The sequence below is a fragment of the Osmia bicornis genome, chromosome 16 (assembly GCF_907164935.1).
Source record: "Osmia bicornis bicornis chromosome 16, iOsmBic2.1, whole genome shotgun sequence".
In the NCBI taxonomy this organism is placed as follows: domain Eukaryota; kingdom Metazoa; phylum Arthropoda; class Insecta; order Hymenoptera; family Megachilidae; genus Osmia; species Osmia bicornis.
In genome coordinates this window covers 1,917,247-1,932,490 of record NC_060231.1, presented here as the reverse complement: position 1 = coordinate 1,932,490, position 15,244 = coordinate 1,917,247, and the positions used below count along the sequence as shown (strand labels likewise).

General features: G+C 33.3%; 2 protein-coding genes across 12 annotated transcripts in view; both read left to right on the top strand.

Annotated features, from left to right (window-relative positions):
- Window positions 1-2,367: 2,367 nt before the first annotated feature.
- On the top strand, window positions 2,368-10,080 carry LOC114880226 (acidic leucine-rich nuclear phosphoprotein 32 family member A). Of its 6 annotated transcripts, XM_029196019.2 has the most exons (9): window positions 4,547-5,565; window positions 5,652-5,780; window positions 7,445-7,588; window positions 7,711-7,830; window positions 7,914-8,026; window positions 8,115-8,221; window positions 8,294-8,388; window positions 8,500-8,590; window positions 8,750-10,080. In XM_029196019.2, the coding sequence occupies exons 2-9, from the start codon at window positions 5,721-5,723 to the stop codon at window positions 8,809-8,811; spliced, it is 792 nt and encodes a 263-aa protein (XP_029051852.1). In that variant the 5' UTR covers window positions 4,547-5,565; window positions 5,652-5,720; the 3' UTR covers window positions 8,812-10,080. The 6 variants fall into 6 exon arrangements, with proteins under 6 accessions (XP_029051854.1, XP_029051856.1, XP_029051852.1 ...); XM_029196021.2 differs by lacking the exons at window positions 4,547-5,565; window positions 5,652-5,780 and adding an exon at window positions 2,368-3,258; XM_029196023.2 differs by lacking the exons at window positions 4,547-5,565; window positions 5,652-5,780 and adding an exon at window positions 2,381-3,258 and having other exon boundaries at window positions 8,312-8,388.
- A 1,764-nt stretch (window positions 10,081-11,844) lies between these two features.
- The window catches only part of LOC114880225 (amphiphysin), a 101,562-nt gene continuing 98,162 nt past the window's right edge, over window positions 11,845-15,244 (top strand). The window contains exon 1 of one of the 6 annotated variants that reach the window (XM_029196011.2): window positions 11,845-12,096. In XM_029196011.2, the coding sequence (XP_029051844.1) occupies window positions 12,028-12,096 (69 nt within the window). In that variant the 5' untranslated portion in view covers window positions 11,845-12,027. The remainder of the gene's footprint in view (window positions 12,097-15,244) is intronic. The other 5 variants (XM_029196012.2, XM_029196016.2, XM_029196018.2 and 2 more) reach the window with 5 other exon arrangements.

Here is a 15,244-nt window from a genome sequence, read left to right as displayed (position 1 = left end):
CAAATATCATAAATCTAATTATTTAATAAAAGCGTTAAAATAATTAACATAATCATCTGATAAAAACTTTAGAATATTCAATGATTTAGAATTTCAATAATTTATTTGAAATTACAAAATACACTAGACGAACGGACACTATGATTGATATTATATATTTTCTATATGCGATGATTTGTTTTTAATATCATGTCTCTCGGTTAAGAATATTGTAAATATTTACAAATTTTAATTTCTTACATTTCATTAAAAATGTAAAGAAATTCTCTTTAATGTGTGAAAAATTACATCACTATGATTTATATTATTGTAAATACTTAGGTACTATAAATTCTTATATGTTTTATATGGTTTATTTATAATTTGAATAATCATGATATCCTCTAATACCTTTCTTTTACAAAATATTTTAATATAGTAAGTGAATGGAAATTGTAATAACCCAGTGTAATAATTTATATTATAAAAGCAGTAACTGTGAAATTACAATACAAATTTGTATAATAGTATATATGTATGTAACAGTTGTATTCCTTTACATTTCGTATACTTTAAGTGACAATTCAATCTAAATAAATGGAATTTATTTTATATATTCGTTTACAGTATTCTGAGGTGTAAGCAGTTGCTGCTCAACATAATATAAATGGATTGTTTATTGCAATACTATACGAATATTTTTTACATGAATTTATGTATGCTACATATACAATGATAAATATATACATATATTTTTTCCATAATAAATGTTTTCAGTGTAAAATTTTTGTAGTTTTGAAATCTATTGTTACAATTTTCTAACGTATGACGTCACTACGAAATTATAAAGATATGTTACCCGAAATTATGCAACGACATTTTTTCTATTACATCAGTACGATCAAATGCTTTCATATTTTTTAGACGACATTTAACGTTATACTACTCGATTAAACATAGTAAGGAATTGTAATTTATACGTGAGCATATGGTGTATTCAATATGCTCTTGACACTGCGCAGAGGACGAAAACGGACTAAAGAAAGACAGCCATGTTTATTTATAACTGATAATTTGATTGGTCGTGTAATGTACACTTACAATACATATACAATCGATACGCGTAAATTGTGATTCTAGTTATCTTACTTCCCTAATTTCTTATATTGTGAAAGAAGTTGTTCAATCACTAAGAAATAAACTCAACAGTTAAGGAACACAACAGAGTAGGAAATAGAAAATTCAAATATTTAATATAGATCGAACCATTTTACAGATAAAAATATTTTCCTATTTTCAATATGTATATGTATGGTGAAAGCAATAATATGTGCAATTACAACGTGTATGTATACAATCGAGGTGTAATCTACAATATCTAATTCCTTCCTACGTCACTGTACAAGTTAATAAAATATATCTAATCATGCGTATGCGAGTTGTAAAACTGTCCACAAATACACTATGAAATATAGAATCCATATGATATTCGAGTGACATTATATTTTTGATATAATTCTATCATTTATAATTAGCAAAGTAAAAATAAAAATTATATGTACTTGAATTATGGAAAGAAAAGAAATTTGTGATATTCAATAAATGTTAGCATCGTAAGTTGTAGATGCGTGAAACTTACACGAATTCTTTGTATATAACGTAGAAAAATCGATGAAACAGGTAGTTTCAAGATTATCGAGTCTCGCCTGTTTATCACAAACTTTACAACGGGAGGCTGAATTCGACAAGGAGGACATTACGTGGCATCGTATAACGCCTATATCCTAGTCTCGTAACTCAGTTGTTCAGAAGTTAGTGAAAGGTTCATATTGAACCGAATGAAGCAGGGAACCAGGCAAATAGATACATGTTCAGTGTTTAGCGTTACGAGGAAGACAAACTCGACGAGGTCGACGCAGCGCAGCTACAGTACAATCGATGAGCGCATATTGATCTCAACCCTTCACGGATTCTACACCTGCAGGGGCGGGTCACTTGAGTATCGAGCTCAGATATCATGATTTCACGGAGAATAATTATTTTTGAACGCATCTGTTACACATTTCTATTTAACCTTGAAACTGTATAAACTCTCTTATTTTTATATAAGAGATTTTATCGAACTGATCTGAGTTTTCTATTATCTTTGACGAAACACTTGTAAAACAAACTTATTGTAAAAATTGTATTGATATTCCTCGATCAAAATATTTACAAAAAACTAATAAAATAATAATTTATTTATATATACATATACAAAGCATTTGAGAAATTTATATAATTAAAAAAAGTGAGAGCTTATATTTTGTTAATAATATAAAATTATTTAACTTTGTAAAGTATTTATTCATTAAGTAAACATTGAAAAGGTTATGAATGAATAATCAAGTCATTATACGTGTAAAATATATAAAGAATTCGTTAATTTATCGTCACTTTTCAAATCGTTTCGTATCATCGATAGTTGGTTTTCGATAGTAGTTTCGATATCTCGCAAAAGCAATTGTTTAATATTAATATCAAAGAAAATGCACATTGTCCCATTTTTAAGTGAAATTGTCAATCGTTCATAGAATTACGCCGGATTTTCTAAAGTGATGTTACGTAAAATAAAGTAGACGTAAGAAGTGTCACAGTCTAACACGAGCGCCGGAAGCTTTAAAATGATTGCGGTAACGGGTGTAAACTATCAAATCCTTCCATCATTAAAAAAGATCCGAACAATTTCCGGAATACCGTTTGGTAGAAATAACAACGAGGAACAATTAATGAAATGTTTCTTATTTAAGCAAGCGAATATTTTTTTATTCTATGAAGAAAAAATATATTGCTTCGATCGAATGGCTGAAGGAAATGAATTTAGGCGCGCTAAAGAGAAGTTTCGAAAACTGGCGCAAGATGGCGATCGTGTTGATGCCGCGAGCGAACAAAAGAACGGGATTGGTCGCTTCGAAAGTAGTGCCAGACATGTGTTTCGTTTCCCGCCTCGTGGGTTGTTATTGTGTGGGGGCCCCGCCAGTCCGGTGAGTCGAGTGTAGAGAGCATAGGGCCTAGGCCAGAATCGAACCACCGTTGGGTTGGCTCTTCGGTACGGTGGTGGCTCTGTCCGACTGGTGACCGACCGTGGTCCGTCCGTCATATTCCCGGTTTGAAAGCAAGGTTGCGACTAGTTGTTGCGACGCAGGAAGGTGTAGTGATTTGTGTGCGGAGTTGAAAACGGGTCTGCCGGCCATGGAGAAGCGGATCTTACTCGAAAAACGGGGAAGAAACCCCGGCGAAGTAAGCCGAACCCCACTTATTATATTGCACTGCTTTGCTCGACACGAGACGATACTACCGCGGGTTGTTGCGTGCTTGCTGTTCTATCGTGTGCAGGTCTGAGAGCGGGTACAAGAGAATCGTGTTCCCTCGCGCGACACCGACACCACGCACTCGCTCTGCGGCACGCCACTGGCTCCTCGAAGACGCACGAGAACTCGGATTTCTTGACGGCGACCGCGTGGCTCCGACGATTTATCGGACAAGAAGACGTGTTCTCGATGCCGACACGAGATGCTACGACTGCCACGAGAGTAACAGGCATGGCGTGGTTCGCTTGAACGGCTTGTCTCCTTGATTTTTCATTACCTCTTACCGACACGACGTCTATTTTTTTTTCTTTCTCATTTACTTCGTAATTTCCAGCATTTTTGTACGAGGCTCTACGCTCCGTTACCGCGTGCGTCCTTTTACTAGATTGGTGGAAAATTCGAGGAAACCGATTCGGTTAGGGAAGACTCCCAGGTCAGTTGTATCGTATCGTGTTAACTGGAAAACTGAGAAACTCGCTAGCCGATTGGTTGACCGAATTCAATGAACAGTTGATCAACCAATCGTTTAACAAGTTTTTCCGTTTTTCCAGCATACGAAGCTTTCTACTGAATTGCGAAGTCTCCCTTATCGTATCCCTGATATGTTATATTACGTTCATAGAGAAAGCACAATACAACCCGCAGTTAAATACGTTTGAACTTGAATTATTTTATTAACCACAAAACGTATATATATATATATATATACACTACGTCTTGCTGATTTGTGATGTAATACATCGCAGAATCAACGTCGTTGGCATAGAAAGTAAAACGTGTTTAATCAATGGAGACATTGCTCTCTTACAATGGCTGATTTTTTTTTTGTGTATATATTTACCTGGTCATTTTGAAAAATTTCAGAAATATTCTTATTAATGCTTGAACGAATCAGTTCTGAAGCTGTTTACATACAATATGATTTATCTAAGTTCCGTTTTCCTTAATTGATATTTAAAAATACATTAAATAGAATAATTTCATAATAAATTCTTTTTTAAAAGGTTTTCAAATTATATTTTTCTAATTTTATTTCAGTTAATGAAATATTTTCAGTTAATGTTTCTTTTATCATCAATTTTTCATACATCATAAACAATATTTTAATTTGTTTAGAATTAAAATAATAATCCTATTTTAGATTATAAAAATACCTAACGAATTTCCTTATTAAAAATATCTGTTTACAAATTACATTTTCTAGAATATTTTGTTGAACAATATAAGATTGGATTTTTCAAATATTTAAGTGATCGGTAAATTTTTGGTCAGATAAATAATTTCAAACATGATTGTTTCTTATTTAAACTGCTGTGTTTTATACGCAAGTCGTGTGATTAAATTATAGCGTGGCGTGGCTGTCTCTAGGAGCCCCTCTTTTTAAACTACCGTGCATCGTACGTGTGTTCCTATTAACAAGAGTAACCATATCTTCACAGGTCGCTCACGAGCCATTTCAGAAAATTATTTATTCATAATACGCTGAAATATTATCCTTAATAATTATTATTATACCGCGGTATTTCTATGCAACGCAATAGTGAAGTACATACAAAAAGGCTTTGACAAGATGGTGCCCCTTTCGAACGAGTTTCGAAACATATGCAACCTCTCATAAGTCACGGTTACTTACGCATAAAGTATTATGTCAGAACTTAATAGTCCTTTGACCGCGATTTTCGGTATTCTAAGAACATTAAATTCATCAAGGTCAAACGGACGCTTGAACTTGAAAACATTGATAAAACAATAAACTCTAAATATTATATTTTACTTCGTCTTCTGTTCTATTATAACGCGCATTTATCAAACGGTTCATGTTCATTTTTATATGAAGAAATTTTAATTATTATCATTAAAATTGGGAACAACATGAAAATGTATTTTTTTTTTTTTACAAAATATCATTTTTCTTACAAATTCAGTGTAAAATATGTCCAATCGGAGTCAAAAGATGCACCAAATCGTTACCGTGTTTGTGCTCCAAATCACTTGACGATAAACATACTTTTACGTTTTCTTAATGTACCCATTAAAAATACAGTTCTGTTCGTGAGATTAACATAATGATAAATTTATTTTTAGAAAATTTCGCCATATTTCGTGTATTTCGAGTATATTTTTCACCGGTTGTAAAAATGTATTATGTAAATCAATTATCAGCGAGAAGAGTTGTGCGTGCCATGAGGTGCTGCCATGAGATGCGCGTGCGAGTGGACATCGCCATTGTTTTCTGGTGCGCGCGAGTGTATTCATCGATATTTAGACTTTCACGTATCTCGAACAACGACATAGATTTCAATATGATTTCGATTATTTCAGTGCGTAAAGAAAATGCTACATTGACCACTCGATTTCTCGTGTATTTAATCTACAGTCGTGTTATATGGCATGTTACTGATCTCTCTGCGGCCATCTTGGACGAGTCCACTCTGTCACCAACTGACACGCGTACGTTTCGAAACAATAACAAAATTAAAATAAGCACGTTTCGTGTCTTTACTTCACATAACAAATTTTACTGCATTAATTAAGCAACACTTGACACTATTGTGTGATTTTCAATTCGATGCATTAATGTAGAATATGTATGCGTGGGCGTTTGCATCGCGTTAACCACCGGCATTGCGATGCAACTCGTTTAACAGTGCTGTAGCTACTTCTTCAGGAGCCATTGTACGAAAAAAGAGCATACTTTTTATTTTCTAAAATTTTTTATCAACGCGAAGTATAATTTTGTTTTACGTAATATCATTTATAAAAATCTCAGAATTAAAAATATTTTACATCTTTTATTGATATGTATCAAGTATATGACTAAAAGTAATTTTTCAATCATTTATTAATAATTTAAAAGCAGAAATTTTATTTAAACCATTTAAATATTGAAGTATTTCTCTTTTTTTAATTTTTTTCTACAAATTTTGAACTAAAAATATTATGTATCTAGTAAAATAGTAAAATGTTTCCACGATTTCATTTAATCTGAAAGTTTCATCAAATATCCATTTCTTGTATCCATCTTTGAGTTAGCTGTCATTGATTCGCTCCTATAAGCCACGACGACTCGTAAACGCTTCCACTATGATCAGTGCAACGCACGACGCAACCAATCAGCCGGTCGGAATGTCGGGCAGTGAATCTAAGATAAGGACATGCGACGACTCCGAGGCTTCGCGTGAAAGCGGCCCGTCGTTACCAAAGTTTCCTATACAACAGCGTATTAGGCTTTATAATATACCTTCGTAAATTTCAGATTACGTAAGGTAGCAATTAACAAATGAATCTTTTAATTAAATGCGATCCATTTCAGATAATTAAATAAATGTATATGTTATAGCGTGATTAATCTACAAGATAAATTATTCAACCTTGGACGAACGATTTGTATAGAAAGTACAAGTTGAACTTGAATCGAAATAAATTCGGATAACATGAAAACTTAAAACTACTTCGATTCTCTTGCGTCGCGTGCCGCAGTCAGTACTTATTGCTTGCCGGCTTTTCTGATGCCGCTAAACAAGACGCGTCGTGCACTCTACTGCCATCCCCCCTGTATCCCAAGCATCCCCTCGCACTTCTCCGCTCGTTGGTTCTCCACTGTCTCCTTTCTATCTACTCTCTCACTCTTTACCTTTCTCTTTCTCCGATCAATAAAATAGCCCATCTCCCGCGAAAGCTTATCGTCTGTTTGAATTTCAACGACTATTATCCGATTTTTTTTTTTCACATTGAACTTTCATATTTACACCTACAAAGTAGCGTATGCTCACAGCAACAATTAAGAATACGACCAACATTAGTCGAGAAATTGTAATCGTTTCAAACGGATAAATAGAAAAAATGTACATATTGATTGTCATTAATTAGGAAATTGTTATTTTGTTATTTAGCACACACATTTATGTTTATCACCAGCACCGTTATACATATTTTATTTTCATTGTATTAAAATATTATATTACTTGTATTTATTTAAAGCTATTTATAGTATATTTGTTGTATAATATTTCTTTTGTGTTTTTCCTATATTTAATTGATACATGATAAATTTAGAACGTGATTACATTAATCTGACGCAGTTACTTATCTCTGAACTATTTTTCTTTTTGCAGATCAAAGAACTTGTTCTTGACAATTGTCGGAGTACACATATTGTAGGTCTGACAGATGAATTTGTTGCGTTAGAATCACTAAGTCTTATCAATGTGGGTCTTACCAGTCTAAAAGGCTTCCCAAAATTATCAAATCTAAAAAAGGTAAAGGGATGTTTGAATATAGTTTGGAAGTCAATAAAAGATAAAATGAAATATAAATAAAGTAGCGTAGAAAGATAGTAGAAACTATTCAGATAATTTATGAGTATTCTTATTTCTCATAGTTGGAATTAAGTGACAACAGAATCTCTGGTGGTCTGAACTTCCTTCATTCAAGTCCTAAGTTAACTCATCTTAATCTTAGTGGAAACAAGATCAAAGATCTTGAGACACTTCAACCTCTAGTAAGTTTTGATATACTTCTGGAATATCTCTAGTAAGGTTTTATATGGATTATATGGATTAAAAATTGTGTTCTCATTTGTAGAAAGAATTTAAGAATTTAAAGAGCCTGGATCTCTTTAACAATGAAGTGACAAACGTGGATAATTATAGGGAGAAACTTTTTAGCCTTATTCCCAGTCTTCGATGTCTTGATGGGTATGCATTTTTTAGCATAATTTGAAGTAAATTTATTATTTATTTTATAAATTTTTCTAATCACTCACCAATACTTTCTGTGTTATAGATTTGATACAGATGACTGCGAAGTAGATGATAGCGAAGGAGAAGATGATGAAGTTAATGGAAATGAAGATGGTGATGGAGATGCTAACGAAGAAGACAGCGAGGAAGGTTGGTCAAAATAAAAAATGTTTTATACAATTAACAGTTATGATACAATTTTGTTATAATTCAAATTATCAGCATTAGAAACAATTTTAGTTTCAGACGAAGAAGATGACGAAGATTTTGATGATGGTGGTGTAGGTCTAGAAACGGTGTACAAGGATGGTCTTGAGGTAAATATCTTTTTATTATTATGTTGTGTAATATAAATATTTATTAAGCAATAATTTCTGCAAAAGAAAAATCTGCTTCTTATAATATTAAATTTGATTAATATGATGCAGGATGAAAGTGATGAAGATGACTTCCTTTGTGACGAAGATGAAGAAGATGATGATGATGACAATGAAGAGGATGAACAGGATGAAGAAGAAGGTAAATATTTTACATAATAATTTAATTTTTAATTTTTAGTTAAGATGTAGAGCAAAGAAAGACTACGTTCCTCTTATTACATTTGAAGTAAAGAAAGATCAAATTTAAACGAAACATTATGTGATTGATTGTATAACATATTATTATTAAATTACGTAGAATCCTCTCCTGCTCGAGGTAAAAAGAGAAAACATGAAGATGGAGGAGATTCAGGGAACTAGAACCATAAAGATCAGGTTTCTGATGCTGTTGAATGAGTGTAAAATTCGTATAAATAATAATATTTGAGACGCCGAGTGAACACCTGGGAATCAAACTAATTGACCGACCAATGACAGACTACAGTTAGTGGTGTGAATTTATCAGTAAACGATTGACTGACAAATTGTCTGTGGAACAACAAACGATTACCACTGCAAAGAAGCGGAATGTGAATGGATTAAAAGGATCATAATGGCATAAAATAAGACTGCATTCCAGCTGGACACAGCGCGTTTTAGTTGTACTAACGATATTTTATATAGAGTATATAGTTAGAGTATTAGTGGTGTTGCATAGTGGGTGTGAAAGATCAGATATTGAAGGGCTCGGAGAAGGCAACAATGGAGTTTTACATATGAAGGAGCATATTTGTCTGTTAGCTCCAGTCGGCCAAAGGCTTGTCACGCTGGAATGCAGTCATCGTTAATCAGTACTAAGGTTACATAAGTTACATTTTAAATACATTATTATTGTACCATGAATAAGTATAGAGTAAATGAGGAACAACTTTTGTACAGGTTTACACCATACATTGAGGTGCATTACGCCTCTGTGATTTTTGGGACAGAAAATAAAGAGATAAATATATGTTGCTCATACATTGAGCTTATATGTATGAAAGACGTATTAAGATAGGGATCTACATCATTAGAGTGAAGAAATGAATAAAAAATAATGTACATTTCGTTTAGAATTAATAGTGATTGAGAAATGTATAATTGATATCACTTAAAAAAAAAAAAAAGATGAATCATTTTAGCACGTAAAGATTATCCTAGTATTTTCAGTTAATTGTTTTGATACAAGTGACAAAATAATACTGGTATTTCAAGAAATATTAATCTTGCAAGATACCGTGAAGCAACACAAAAAAACACAATTGATATTGTGCTAGTATCTTGACTTGTAACCTCTTTTTAGTAAATTTAAAATTCCAAATGTTTATGTACAATGGCAATAAGCCACGCATATTTCATGGCTGTTAAGATTATTGTTATTTACTCTTGGGCATTCCATGGCTACGTGTTATGCTCTAACGTAACATAAAACTCATTTGATTAGTAACATTATTATATCATCTCTCCATTTCAAATTGCAGACGTTCAACTATATAACCGTTAAATGTTTTTTATATTACTAAGTCGTACAATTTTTTACAATAACAATAGAGATACTTGTTGAATAAACAAGTCTAAAAATTTGGAACATAGAGTGTTAAAGAAGAAGAAGAAAAAAAAATTGCTATAAATCTGTAATTACCTTTAATTTCTGTCTCTGAAGTTACCATAGCGCTGACACATCTCGTGATGATTAAAGTGCGAAATTAATGGGTAATGATCATTAATATTATTATTAATATTAAATTACAATTATGATTTTAAAAAAAGTAATAAATATTTATACTTGCGCTTTCGCACTTCTGAATTGTATTTAAAAAAAAAGAAAAAAAAATGGAAAAAAAGAAGAGGAAAACCCAGAAATGCAAAAATTTAGAATAGAGCGAAAAGACAAAATCTGGAGAAATAGGCGCAAAAATAAGTAACAAAAAATGAAGATGGATCAGACGATGTAGTTAATGGTAAGACTGTGGTACGTGGATTACTGGACGGACTACCGATTAGCTACGTGATCGTGAGAATGGATGGGAGTGAAACAGCGAGTGAGAGTGCAAGAGAGAATCGGTTTTATAAGAAAAAAAAAAAAGAAAGAAAACAAGAAATTATGGTAGAGTCGAGGATCTGGCGCCTCTTTGTCGCCAGTTTGGTTATGGCCTTATCCAATTTTTCCAAGACTAAAGCAAATTTATATTAGGTACAATGAGTATATTACATGTACAGGTCCAAATCTGTAAATTTCCAATCTGCAATTTGTAATTGCGGCACGCGCGGATGTCTTATTAAAAGTTAAATTATAAATAATTAAGAAATTGAATTATAAATAATTAAAACATTCCGCGCGCCCCGCGACACATACACTTTTGTCAATTGCAATTTTGGATAGACCATTTACGTAAGAAAAAAAAATCTATCACCTATCAGATATATTACATCTCTGTATTGTCTGTCTGTTCCGTTGTTAAAGTGAATTTTTATCATAACGTTTGTTTATTTCGAGCAATCCTCATCACAAAATAAGAAAAAATAATTTATTAATAAAATCATTTACAAATCAACAATTATATACTCAATATCATTGATCCGTTTTTATTATTAAACACGATTTGTAGCATGAATTTTATTATTTAAAACAATATTTTTCATTGTTTCAATTTTGCAGTGACTTGTATTCTTTTCTTTTTGATTGAAAACAGTAAATAGGACGGAAGTTACGCACGTAGCAAGGTATTACGTTTTTAGTTCTTTGAGAGGGTAGAGTAGTCACGTGACTGGGCTGGTCGGTATTTACTGCACTGTTTTTGTTAGGCGAGATGGAGCCACTTGCATGGTCTATTATAAATGCGAAAGGAATTCTTACGATGTAATCAGGGTAACTTTGTAACATTCATGTTACTTAATATCAACACAATCTTATTAAACAATAACTATAATAGTCTATCGCTTTAATTATATTTTTTCAGTTTATTCATCATTTTGTTAAGCTGTCTTTAATACCTAAGTTATTGCTCGTACAATAATTCAATATATGTACTAATGAATTATGTAAAATATTGATTTTTGAATTTAAATCAAACATAGTTACACTGTATTGAGAATAAATCTTATTTATCAGATGTATATACAAATTAATTTAGTTCCTTTAAAATGAATATTTTCCCGCGTTTTCATGAATTTGGAATGAAACCAGACTATCAACAATAACAATGAGTATTTTAAATAATTGAAGTTATCATCACTTTCTATAAACAAATTTTCAATTAAAGAAAAAGTATCGAATTAATTTTGAATCTTGAATGCCATTTGTATACTGCAGTACCAACAGGTAGAACGTTCAACGGAGCGTGGACAGTGCTGCCAATACGCGAAGGCTCGTGAAAGCGTTCGGGCCGTGCCTCGGCGCGCAGTTTCGTGTCGACTCTTCAGTGTTTCTCCGCGCTTCCGTTCGTGCGTTTTGGTTGTAGTTCAGTGTGGAAGAAAGTAACGTCGGCTAGACTTCAAAATTGAATTTAGTGTTTTAGAGAGGATTGAAAGTCACCGCTTTTCGAATACCGTGAAAAAATGGCTGAAAGTAAGGGTGCGTTGATCGCGAAGACAGTGCAAAAACACGCAGGCAGAGCAAAGGAAAAGGTAAGTACCACGGAAAGACATATATTTGTATGTACGTACGTTCGTAACAGGTTTCCTCGTAGAACATGTCAGTCGACCGAACAGTTTCAACAGAATTGCGCTCTTATAAATCGTTTCGACCTCGTGTTTTTCACTTATGTTTTCTACACGTCGGTTGCTTTTAACAGTTAAATATTACATCCCCAACGTCATTACGCGTTTTGACTCATAACCTCTTCTTATAAGTTGCAGCTGTTAAAATTTGACACTTCGTGATTGACGGTTGTCCCTCGACGACCTTTTACACAATTTTTCAAACGAACCGGTAGCTAGTTAGATTTTTTCTCGCTCGTGCAAAGGTGACTTATGTAATCAATAAACACGTACCAGTTATATAGCATAGTTTCATTTAAAATGACAATTATGCAACTCTTGAGCCTGGTTTAGCGTAGTAATGTACATATGTATACTACAGGTAGATCTTCGAAACCACTTGCACACTGTCTAGTGAAATAATCGTAAGTCCGGTAAATTGTCACGTGACATGAATATCCCCATCTTTTACCGAATGCTGCTTGTGTTCTCGGACTTACAAATTTCTTAAAATAAACCCAACCGCGATTTTATCACACAAATATTTCACTTTATTTAAATCCTGTTGTTTTATTTTCAAATTTTGAATAATTTTACCAACCATACAAAGCGTTAAAAAAATCAGTAGAGTTGGTAAAATCATAAAGGCGTAAATTAAAATATAAATAAAATGCGATTCGTAAATTAAATAACGTACATTTAATTTATGTTGGATTTCAAATGAATCTCCTGAACTGAATTTTAAACCAAAGTCTAAATTCCTGTAAGCGCAATACGCGTCCATTTAATGAAAAAAGAAGAAACGCCTTTTTCTTCATATACCACAAAACTATGCGTTGAAAGTTGAAAGCAAGTAGGTCATGTAAGTACCATTGATTTCTTCACGAGGGTATTTTAGTTTTGGATTTTGATTTTCAACCGAGGAAAACGTGCCAGTGTCTCGTGTACCGTATGATCGTATAAATTCGTAGGTGTTTTAACTCGCTTTCGTAATGTTGGTTATACGGAAACTTATCTGGTAGAACCGGTCCATGCTATTGCCGTGCTAGAGTTACCACTCTCGTCCGTGCCAACAGGCAACCTTAACTCGGGAAAAAAGAAAGAAAATTGATGTTCCACTCAGGAAAGCTGTAGGTGAAAATCCGTGTCACTCTTTCATGAGATTTTACGCGTCAACTGCAATCAACTTTTCTTTTGTTGTTCGCGTACTTTGTACGTTTTCCATGCATCACTCATGATTGAATTGCACATACGAACAAACAAGTAAACTTTCAGGGAGAAAGAGAGGATTATACTGTTACTATTCTTCATTGATGACCAATGGCACCTGGGGGGGGAGGGGGGGGGGGGGGGCAGAAGGGTCAGTTGGACTTCTCTATTACGAAATTAATAACTTTTAGGTTTTGAATAAATAAGATGCGAATATTCTTTATTGACGATCAGTAGCGTAACTTCGGGTGGGGGGATAGGGCCAGTGGATCTCCTATTAAAAAAATTAATTTTTTTGTTTTGGGTAATGAAGTTGGGAATATTCTTTATTATCAACCAGTGGCGTAACTAGAAGGGGGGTGGGTTCATTTGCCCTTCTCCTTCTTATTAATAAATTAACAACATTTTTTGTTTAGAATCAGAGAATTTGGGAATTTTATTTCAAATTAGTTGGAAGATTAAAGTTAATATTATCATAATGCTCGTAAAATATGAGGAAAAATTTACATCACCCCCAAATTCAGTGAAACACAAATACAGATGAATCTTTAGATTATTAGATGGAAATAAAATGAGTATGTATACAATGTATGCTAGCTGTGTGTGGTTGGTGTTGTTCTAGCAGAAGAGAGACTCTCGTTATATTGCCGCGGAAGGGGTGAAAAATTTGTCAAGCTTCCAAACTTTCTGTTGGAGGGGAAAAGGGAGATAAAATTGTATCATTGTATTATTTCTTAAGTGTAGCACTAGCATACTTGAAAATCTGTGTGAAAGTTAAATCGCCCACGCGGCAATATAACGAGAGTCCACTGTATCGTAAAAATAATACGAGCCGTTCACAGACCAAACCTCTACTTTTTGAATCTGCTTTGTACCAATACTAATCTTGCTTTGTACTTTTCGATAGATCCATTATGGTTCCTTTTATTTTGAATACCCTGTTTGTTCGACAAGATTTTTACCCCTCGGGACTAGTTTCCATGATTTATTCTGCATTAGCGTATTGTATTCTGCTTCCACAGCTTCTAGTCAGAATTGTTTGAAATATCTATTTTTAATTTCACTTGGCGTGGTTGGTTCTTCAGGCTCTTCCCAAAATTGTTTCCTTGGCCTTCCAAGTCTTCCTATTCTTATCAATTTAGGTCTGCGGACTTTCGTACCCAGCGAGATTCAACAAAATTTTAGTGCTACATATAGATTTTTCATATTTTATTAATTTTTTTATTTTTTTATTTTTTTTTTGAGTTGATTTAGAAAATGGGCGGCTCATATACATATAAGATTTGTCAAAGTAAAACTGTTATTCGAAATCTTCCGTACCTATAGCAAAATTAAATAATAGTTAAAATTATAGTTAAAATGATTTTATGAGTTGGTAAATATTTCTTTACGTATTCCAACAATTTCTGGTGGATGAAGTCCTACCTATGTTTCTACCCACTACGCCAATGATGGCAACATGTGTGGATAAGGCACGACCTTACTGCACGACAAGTGTTGCATTCAAAGATCATGCTATGCATATGATGGGATAAGAAGGGGATCATCTGTTGAGAACTGCTTTCACCCAATCAAGCCATCGTGACAATTCTTTATGATATGAAACGAATGGATTCGAAATGGAGCCTAACTTCCAAAGGGTATAGCAGGATAAGATGGTCAAAAGTGCCCTTGAGCCGATTTTTTTCAGCAATGCACCATTTTATAGCTTATAATAAAAAACCATTGTACACCAAGTTTCAACCCTGTATCTCAACTGGGAGGGTAGTTACAGGGTGAGAAAGAAAAAGTGGTTTTTGCCATATTTTCCCTATTTAATGGCATTCAAAAAATCTGAAAAAATTCTAGAATATTCCAGCTATGTTTC

What these genes read in the sequence shown, in the direction of transcription:
- LOC114880226 (XM_029196019.2), top strand. Translation starts at nt 5,721, where the DNA reads ATGTTACTGATCTCTCTGCGGCCATCTTGGACGAGTCCACTCTGTCAC. An exon ending in TCTGTCACCAACTGACACGC is followed by an intron (nt 5,781 to 7,444) that starts GTACGTTTCGAA and finishes TTCTTTTTGCAG; the next exon opens with ATCAAAGAACTTGTTCTTGA. An exon ending in CGAAGAAGACAGCGAGGAAG is followed by an intron (nt 8,222 to 8,293) that starts GTTGGTCAAAAT and finishes TCAAATTATCAG; the next exon opens with CATTAGAAACAATTTTAGTT.